We start from the raw sequence: 10,045 nt of genomic DNA on the forward strand, positions 1-10,045 counted from the left end.
AGAAAGACCTAGACAACATAACTACTTGGTGTAACGATTGGCTCACGACCCTAAATACAAATAAGTGCAAAGCTATGTCATTTTCTCGCAGCAGTCATCCCATAGCACCTTCTTATAAAATCAAAAACACGCTTCTCAAGAATGTTTATTCTTATAAATATCTCGGAATCACTCTTTCTAACGACCTGTCCTGGCACGCTCATATTTCTAATAGCATATCATCAGCAAACCGGACGCTAGGTTTCCTGAGGCGTAATCTTCGTCAGGCCCCAAAACATGTCAAATTGCTCGCTTACCAATCCCTCGTGAGACCAAAACTGGAGTATGCATCGGCCATCTGGAACCCACATCAATCATATCTTATCGACCTACTTGAAGCTGTTCAAAATCGCGCTACCCAATTCATTCACTCAAAATTCTCGTACAATATCAGCATTTCAGCACTTAAGGCAGATTCCAGCTTAATTAAGCTTTGTGATCGTCGACGTATTTCCAGTCTCATGCTCTTTCACAAGTTCTTTCACGGCACTCTCAGTCAAGCGCCATACATCGTACCCGCTGCACGCATTTCTCACCGCACCAGTCATCCGCAGCAGGTCGTGCGCCCACGTGCCCCAACTGCTCACTTCTCCGCCTCGTTCATCCCCCGAACTGCCAAAGACTGGAACGGCCTTCCTGCTGACATTGCCGCCATCACCTGCCCATCATTGTTTCAGCAGCATATAACTAATCAATATGAAATGTCTATGTGAGAAGTTGTAACCCACCTCTTATGTAATGCTTCCTTCGGGAAGCCCTTAAGGTTAATAAACTGCACTGAAATGAACTGAACGACCACTGAAAGTACACCAAATGTATTACCCGTGGGGGCTGTGACTCCATGGCGATGATGAATCAACAGGCACACATGTAAAAGGCAGTGTTTCAGCTACAGCAGCGACGGGCCTCCACCACATGCAGAGGAGGATGCTTCTCAACCAGACACCGATAGTATGGACCTATGCGCTACAGACTCAGTTCCTCATCATGCCAGAAAAGTCATTTGTTTTAAATTCATGTTTTAAATTCAGATGCCCCTTCTTTGAGCTGCCTCATCTATGTCTCTTTGGACAAAGACAAATTTCATTTTGTAAAATAACCAGTGAACAGAAATCATTGCACATGCTATTTCTGCGATGCAGTTGTGTATATTTTTTCACATTCACTATATTCACATGATTATAATTACTTTGTCATGCTTGATGTCGTCAAACCAGATTTTCTCATTTTTGGTAGTCTCTAGCACTTCATCGTCACTGTATTCCAACGTTGCAGGCACACTTCTGACTATGGCACTAACGACACTACACCGTTTATTGAGGCAGAGGACTTAGATAGCCTTAAATGCATCATCAAATGCGAAATATGATTGTTGGTATCGCACATCAACAACATAAGTAACGAGCTGCACAAAATATACCGCTTTAGGTAGTGTGCTCGCTTTCACTGTCTGATAAGCATTTCATCAAGTTGAAGTCCGTGCGGCTTAGTAAAATAGCGCAAAGCATGGCTGATGGCACTGGCCTGACAGTCCAGACATGGGTGTGGTATGGGTTAACCGAGAGTCAACTTTGAGAAGTTCTTCCCACCATACCATGCTGCTTACACTGCAAGAGGCCAAAATGGAGTCATGTGCATGATGCATGACGCTAACAGCAAGACTGGAAAGGGTAGTGTGTCAATTCGAGTTCCTAATAGAATGCATGTGAGTTTCGTGATACAATAGTGGAAACTTCTCTGACAGTTTTACGTTTATTTTGCTAACAAACCAGAATTCGACAGCGATATCCACACGTACACACACCCAGGCACACATGCACTCACATACATGCACAAGCACATGCACGCACACTATCGCCTTCCTAACAGCTAGCATGCCTTTGCCCTTGGGCTGCTATCCTTATTGCTAACACCTCAAATTTTCTCTCACAGACAACTCTGTTTTTTTGTTCTGAACCAATGATGCAGACGCCGCCGACACCAGAATTTCAGCGAAACGAGCTCTTTAATGCTGTCGCGTCAAAATGCGACCGCGGCCAATGTTTGCTGCTGTCGGAGCATTTATATGACAAAAACACTGTTAGAAAATAAGCTGCATATAAAACTAGGAAATCAATTTTGTTACATCAGAGTCACAGTCTATAAAGTTATTGACATCCATGTATGTGTGCATATCAAGCGTAATAAACAAGCGAGGCTTCACAGCAATTGTCTTCAACACGCAGATCGGAGTCACTCCCCAGTTAGCCTTGACCCACTAGGGTGCTTCGATGTGCTCCGCCCTCACATACAGGCACCCTATAACCCACCCTCCGTGAGCGCCATCTGTCGCATCAAACAACCAGCCCTGGCGACGAACACAATCTGAACATGGCACCAGGCGCAATGCAATCACCTAAAATATTCTTACACAGTTATTGCCATGCAATACAAACGCAAGCTGCATTGTAAAAAGATAGCGACATTCCTTATTTTCGATATTGTCAAGAGTCCGACGAAATCCTGTCTGGTCAGAGACAAACATGGTTCCAAATAACAAAAACGCCAACCAAGGCAAAATACAAAAAGATTAAAAAAGGCGTTTCAGCTCCCATGTAGGGAGCCAGAACGTCTTTTTAATTTTTGTGTAGTCTACCTTGGTTTGCATTTTTGTTATCTTGCACAATATTTTTGTTATTGTGCTGATGATTGATACTATGTGATGTTGCAAGCCAATCAGTCATTTATGTATGAGGCCTTGTTCTCAAACTATGCAGGTGTTCGATCCTTTACATCTAAAACTGACAATCTCATACACCCAAGCAGCATTCAGAGCAAAAGCTTTCAAACAAGAACTTAATAATTTTATATTACATTTAGCATTACATTACTAAATACAGTCCTGTCCCCACGGCTGGCATAACAAGAAAGAGCTATAAAAGCACTATTCAACAGATTTTTTTGTGAAACTGGTAGTAAAATGTGTCACACTGCCCTAAGCACTCCTTAGCAAGAGGCCTACACAAAGCTGAATTCAACAAATCCTCTTTGCTTCAGTTACCTGCATAAATGCCCATCAAACTGGGCATGTGACTATTTAGCTTCTTTTAGCACCTTGGGTTTTTGGTGTGGCTAATCACACTTACTATCTTGCTGTATTTCACCTGGTACCAGGAACTCAAAGGGTAAAAAATTTCATGATATTAAAGGACCCCTGAAATCAAATTAACAGAAACTCAATATACCTGTATTGTGTGATTGCCTTGCCTGAGTGGGTACTTTTAATCGATTATGACTAATAAGTATTGCCTTGCATTTATTTATTTATTTAATCAAAGTACCTGCAGTGCCTGAAGGCATTATGGCAGTGGAGAATACACAGGGTCAAATAACCTTACATAAAAGAATAACTACTGAAAACAAGAATAACACAAAAGAATAAAACACAGGGTAATATATGCTTACAAAAAAGGATAAATATTGAAAAGAAGACTAACACTCATAAAAAAAAAGGGGAGATGTAGCTATGAGTGTAACAGTATGTCTCTTAACTATGTTTCAGTGCCACAGTCAACAATCTAGTGTAGAAGCCGACTTCACTGGGAGCTTTAGTCGAAAAAACTACTGTTGGTAAATGTTTGTTCTGTGGAAACCTTATGAATCATTTTGGTGAGACAAGAAATGGGGAGGTAAAAGGTAGCCTTTTTACCTATTTTAATTATGACGTGAAAAATTTTGAAAAGCATTTCAAGTTTTATAATTTTGCTACGTGTACCTAGTAGTTCCCAGCTCAAACTATCCTTTAGTGCAGTGTCACTAAACGGAAATCTTTCTATTGGTTCCCACGAGCATTTTCGCACTCCACATTCAACCAAAGCCATGGTTTGTTCCGTGTCTTGTTAGATATATGTGGGATGGATTGCTCCGCGGCCTGTATAATATGCAGTGTGAACAATGCTTTACATTCATGAATGCCTAAGTTTTCAATTTATGAACATGACAATTTTGAAAGTTCTCAGAGTTGTATCCAGTCAGCATCCCGTTCTTTAAACTTGGTAACATTTACAATTGTCAGATTTACATTTCCTGTGTGTTTTAAACAGACAGGAAAATGATCACTTCCGTAGCGGCAATGAATAACAGCCCACTCAGTAGCTGCCAAGGGTGAAGGAGAGCCGATGGCAAGATCTATTGCTATGTACGAGTTGTGCACTGCAGTAAAGTATGTTGGCTTTTTTTTTTTTTTTTTTTGTTACAGGAGCCGGAAGTCCACAGGAAGTTTTCAATTAGGGAACCTCGACAAGCGTTTCGAATTCCTAAATAGAGAGGTGGTAGTCCGAAAGAATGTATAGTGAAAATAGAGCTGTCATTCGTCCAAAAATTAGGATTCGTATAGGCACTGCCTCCAAGTCAGTAAGCACAGTGAGGCTTTGAGTTGAAACTGCTTTCTGCACCACGACAGCGGCACTCTTGGATGACTGGGTAGTGCATTGCCTGTCCTTTTGGTATACCACATATCTTTTTAGAAACTTAGTGTGTATTGGGTTTAGGTGTCTCCTGCAGGCAAAGTATGTTAGGTTGGTGTTGTGCAAGTATTCCATAAATGTCGTCCAAGTTCTTGTGTAGGCCTCGGTGATTCCTGTGAATGATATTCACAGCAGCCATTTTTATGAATGAGGCAAGAGAGGCAACTTATTCAGAGATTGCCGCGTTTATCAGGCGGCTGTACTTGAGGGTGTTTCTTCCCTTTGAGGTGTACTATAGGGCTCCCTCGCTAGAGGGGATTCCGTCACCATCAGAGATGCTGAGGATCCTGGTGTCACTTCTACTGCCTCCTGTGGACACTCGGAGGCTGATAGAGGTTTGTGAGAAGAGACCGATGTCCTCTCATTTGTTTGTCTTCCCCGAAGTCTGATGAAGGTTGACCTGTGGGACTTGGAAGGTTGATGCAGCCCATGGCTGCTTGGTAGGAGGCCGAGATCTGCATGCATCAGACAAGCTGTACTTCATATCCACCCTCACTAGATGCCGACCGGCCCCCCGGTGCACTACGTCACCATACGATCATCCGAAAAAAAAAGCGAGACCTTCTTCTATTTTTTTTTTTTTCTTGTTACCTTGATCTGGCTGATTTACATCTCCTTTTTGAAGGTTTCCCATGTCCGCAAGTACATAGCATGCAGCCCGTGACAGTTAGGGCATTCCATTTGCGTGGAAGTACAGCTGGGTGCTCATGATCACCACATTGCGCACTTTTCCGCGACAGGTGTTCAACCCATGTCCGTATTTCTGGCATTTATAGCACCTTCTAGGGTTGTGTATATAGGGGCAGACTTCGCAGTGAAGAAACGCAGCTTTCACAGCATTGGGCAGGACAGAGTGATATAACGTTATTACTATGTGGAGCGTCACAACTCCTTCCCCATTCCGCCTGATGGGGATCTGACTGATTGCAGTTACGCCTTGCTCTTGGAAGCTTTCGAGGAGGTCAGTTTCGGTTTCTTGCATCAGATCACGTTGTGAAATGATGCCTTAAACAGTATTAAGACTGCTGCGAGGGACGATGTACACGTTCAGGTGGGCAAACTGCTTCTGTTTCAGACAGATGTTTGAATGCTCTTTCTGGGTGACTTCAATAATATGATCACTGCATGCCAGTTCCGCTACGTCATACTTTTTGCCTACTAGGTTTGCAAGGGTTTTAGCTATCAGGAAAACTGACAATGCTGCAACAGAGTCATTACCTGTAAGAGGGCATATGATTAAAAAGCGCAGAAAGTGGTCAAAATCAGTTCCAGTTCGTTTGGAGCTTTCATCGGTGCTGTCTTTTTTCAGGGACCAATCATTTAGGAGGGGGAAAGATTTTGCCATGAGGAGCATTTGAAGTTTGGTGGCGATGGTGACCACCCACCCCTGAGCTCAACAAGAAGACGCCAAAAGGTAGAACACTTGAAAGCGCCAGCCATACATCGCCGCTATAACCAAATATAACTACCCAAAGTTTGGTAACTACAAGGTTAATCCCTGCTGCCAGGATAAAACGGAGGTAAATTAAAGAGAGGAGGGGACAAAAAGAGTAACAGTACAAGACAAAGGCAAAGGTGTGAGGGGAGGGAGAGAAATAAAAAGGTGATAAGGGGTGGAGTCTACGAGAAGCAGAGACCAAAGGAATGTGTTGCCTCTGCCGGGGGGCCGTAAAAGTCCAGTCAACCAGCACTGGCTCAACCCCCTCGATCCCCTCTTCCCTGAACACGGCTATGCCACGCACGGCTAGACGTTAAGGGGGTGTCGAAGCCCCTTCACTAGCTCGGGTCCGTGGTGTCACCGCACATCAGGCACCGGCCTGCATAGACGCCCCCGCGGGGACGTTTAATAATACTATCAATAGTTTACCAATAGCAGTATTATCGATAGTGTCCTTACACTGTTGATATTTTTATGGGTACTATGAATAGTTGTGCATCATTAGTTTCATCTCCATCAAGCCTGCTGCCGTCAACAGCGACAACTGCGAGTAAGTGAGATAAAGAGGAAAGGCAGTGCCGAGAAGGTGTCACATATGATTGCCCATAGCTGCCCTGATACAAGGTGCATCACTACATTTACACTTCGAATGACTTCATGATGCTACAAAGTAAATGTTGGCAAAGTTTTAAAAAAATGTTTCAGGGTCCCTACAACCTTTTTGTTTTTCCCTTTTCAACTCATCTTTCTATTCTAGCAATACGTTAGTTTATGCGTCTCAGACACGCAGCCTGCAGGCCTTTTGCTAGTGGCCCGCACATGACAGTTATTGCGGAATACACTTTATGACATCGTGGATGTTTGTGATGTTTAATAATACTTGCATTATTTTCCCACCTATTGCGAATAATGACGCTTTGTTCGGGTAAGCTACAAAGACCTGAATGTTCTTAAACAATTTTTTTTTTTTTTTTCGTGAAGCACTCAATGTGGTCATCATCTGTTGAAACATAACTGCTCAACAAAAACTCAATACTTTAGTCTAGATTTCGGTCATCGTAAAGATCGGTATACAAAGGTCCCTCATTCACCACATCAAAAATGATTCATACTCTAGAAATCCGAAACGCCTTCTTTCTATGTTAGGTGATATTTTGTTCAAAGTCCCCTGCCCCACTTTTTGCTGTCTCGGCCTTCTGCAGGACTAAATTCGCGATTGCAGCTCTGTACCTGATACGAGTTTGAGACCCCTGCATTAGGTGAAATTGTACAATTTTCTAAACTCTGAGCTGGATCTTCTGTGGGAGCAATAAGAGGTAGCAGCTACGGCGATAGACAAGCCCAGAGCATAAGGAGAAAGCTCACAAAACGTGCTTAATCTTCATCCTCATCAGCCACAGGACAAAGTACACATAATTCCTTACAAATGTGTAGCGAGTACCTATCTTATCAACAGTATGATGAATGGCATAGTGGGTGCTTCATCGTCATGATGTACTTTGCATGTGATGGCAGAAAGAATGTATGCTCTCGAACATGCTTGTTCTTCACCGCCATCAGTGTCATCAAGGGAGTGGCTAGGGTGATGGACATGCCCAGAGCATAAGGAGCAAGCTCCTAAAAGAAAGTGACACCTGTTCCATTTTTGGTTTTGTGGGGAAGGATCATGCATGATGATGTCATCTCGGTGGTTCATTGTTAAATGAGCATAAATGTGTAGGAATAGGCGTTGAAGTTGGTGCTCTTCTTGGTAGTGTTTTCCTTTTGGTGCCATCATTCTAGTTCAACTATGAGCTCCTACAAACTTGCCCATATTTCAGTTCTTGTAGCAGAGAACGGTGTAAACATGCCAAGTGCATGAGGCCTTGAGTCGAATGAGGATTACCATTTACATGCTGTTTTGCTAGCAGCAAGTGATGGTACAAACCATTAATTAATTTACATTGCAGCATGTAATAACGGTCTATTGGCTACCATGGACTGAATGTAACTTGAGTTGAGCCATATGCTCAGCTTTTTATGTCAATAAAAAAACTCCTTTCATCGTGTGCAGTTTCAGCATGCAAAGATCATGAATTATCTCTGAACACCCTACACAAAATGGGAGGAGCAGAAATCAATATCAAACCTTTTGTTTTCGTATGGACACTTAAGGGAGCCCTTCAAGCAAAACAATACGGCACAGGAAGCAAATTGCTACATACTTCCTCTAACTACACAAAGGTCTAAACTCGTGTACATTCATTCAATGAAGATTTCAAGCTCAGGCAACCCATTAAAACAGCAACAGTCATTCGTCTCCTTGCCTGCTGTTTCATACGGATCACATCTCCATAGAATGCAAAATACTCATTGATAACTGCTGGCTTAAAGCTAAGTATGTCTCAAATGTTCACAGTCAAAGTGGAGCACATAACCTTTAATAAGCATTTAGCAATAAAAACATTTCACAATGAAGGGTATTAAAGAACAGGTCAAAAAGTATCACTTTTTTGTGGTACGTATCAATGCGCGCAACATTTATAATACTTGCGATTAAGTGTAAGATGGAGTGGTTAACCAAGCGAGCAAGAAATGAAAGCAGCTGCGCGTCTAAGATAGCAACAAGTTTCATGGAAGAAATCGTAGATTCGTGCACAAGAGGCCATTCCGGCACATTACCTACGCAAAAGCGGCAACTAATGAGAGAATCGGCGACCAGCACACATTTACGAGAACAACACGTAAATATGACGCTTTTTCAATACAAATGCTTCGAGGAGGAGCTCATTTCAACGAGAGAAAAAGTACTCTCGAAAGTGCCAAGTTCACCAGGGCTAATCACACGCATGGTCAACCAAGTGGCACCCAAGAGAGAAAGAAACCATGACGTACTCGCCGTACTTGTGAGTCGAACCCGTACGCGAATTCATGCGTCTTGCACAGGCGGCGTTAACCCCGCACACTACGTTTTTCATACACTGATTCGATACAGGACCTTGCGCTGCCTTACGCAGTTAGAGCTGTTGATCTTGGCAAACACGTGATGCATGGCGTAGCAGACCGCCCTTCTAACTGTAGATATTGCAGGACGGCAGCGCCCATTGCCCCGTCGTCCCTCCTCACGCCACCGAGAAGTCGCAAGCACTGCACTTGATGCGCCGCCACTACGCCACCACTCAGCCGTTGACGGCATAATATTTTGATACGTCCTTTGTTTCTTTTTTAATATAATACTGTTTATGGAGTGTACAGCACACTTCCCGTGAGGTGGCAGTATAAATGCTTTTTTTTTTTATGCAGTAGCTTTTCACGAAATGATCCCACATGTGCGGCTTCGATTTGTCGGGGGATCGAAAGCTGCGGAATATCGTGGCAGTGGCTTGAAAGGTTTTCTTAGTGTCCTTAGTGTCGTGATTCCTGAACGAGGTGGCAAAGCTGAAAGAGTTTACGATAAAGCCTGTAGAGGACGCAACCGCTCGCTGGCGCGCAGCATTAACGCGTCTGAGTCCGCGCTCTCAGGCGTTTCTCGTTTAAAACAAGCTTTGTGGTAACGGTACAAAGTCGCTGTGCTCGCCACACAGGGCGCCGATAAATTGTAAATAAAGCAAAAAAAAACTGATCTTTAGAGTATGCTGCCAGGTTGTTTTTTACCTGAACAGCCCATACAAGCGGGATATATAGCACGCACGGAACGAAGATGTAGGAAATTCGGGGCTTCCGTCCCACTTTATTACCATTCTTTTCCACACAGTAATGTTTGAGTATAAGTACATCAATATTCATATATATTTATACCTGTTACATTAAAAAACAAAATACAACAACCGGAAAGAAAGACGCTAAGACAAGTGTTTTGATGCAGAATGTGAGTGACCAGTGAAAAAAAAAAGAAAGACGTGTATACGGCAATGAAATAAACACTAAATATTAATAATTATTTCAAAATGAGCATCAGCACACAATAAATTGAAATTCATGCACACATGAGGAATAAGTATAAATAGATGTACTTACATTAAGAAAATAAAAAAAGAAGAACAATAAGTAAAAGCCAATTAAGCAATAGCTGGATGCAAACTTC

General features: G+C 42.7%; 1 protein-coding gene across 5 annotated transcripts in view; it reads right to left on the reverse strand.

The window, feature by feature from the left end:
- The window catches only part of Hr96 (Nuclear hormone receptor HR96), a 53,396-nt gene extending 44,182 nt beyond the window's left edge, over window positions 1–9,214 (reverse strand). The window contains exons 1-2 of one of the 5 annotated variants that reach the window (XM_075881740.1): window positions 8,857–9,214; window positions 297–337 (exon numbers count right to left, since the gene is read on the reverse strand). Coding sequence is in view for 2 of the 5 variants with exons in the window: in XM_037426546.2 (XP_037282443.1) it covers window positions 8,975–9,013 (39 nt within the window). In the remaining 3 variants the exon portion in view is untranslated. Of the gene's footprint in view, window positions 1–296; window positions 338–1,459; window positions 1,647–4,811; window positions 5,000–8,856 lie in introns of all 5 variants that reach the window. The other 4 variants (XM_075881738.1, XM_037426547.2, XM_037426548.2 and 1 more) reach the window with 4 other exon arrangements.
- Window positions 9,215–10,045: the final 831 nt, after the last annotated feature.

Source organism: Rhipicephalus microplus, chromosome X (assembly GCF_043290135.1).
Source record: "Rhipicephalus microplus isolate Deutch F79 chromosome X, USDA_Rmic, whole genome shotgun sequence".
Lineage (NCBI taxonomy): Eukaryota > Metazoa > Arthropoda > Arachnida > Ixodida > Ixodidae > Rhipicephalus > Rhipicephalus microplus.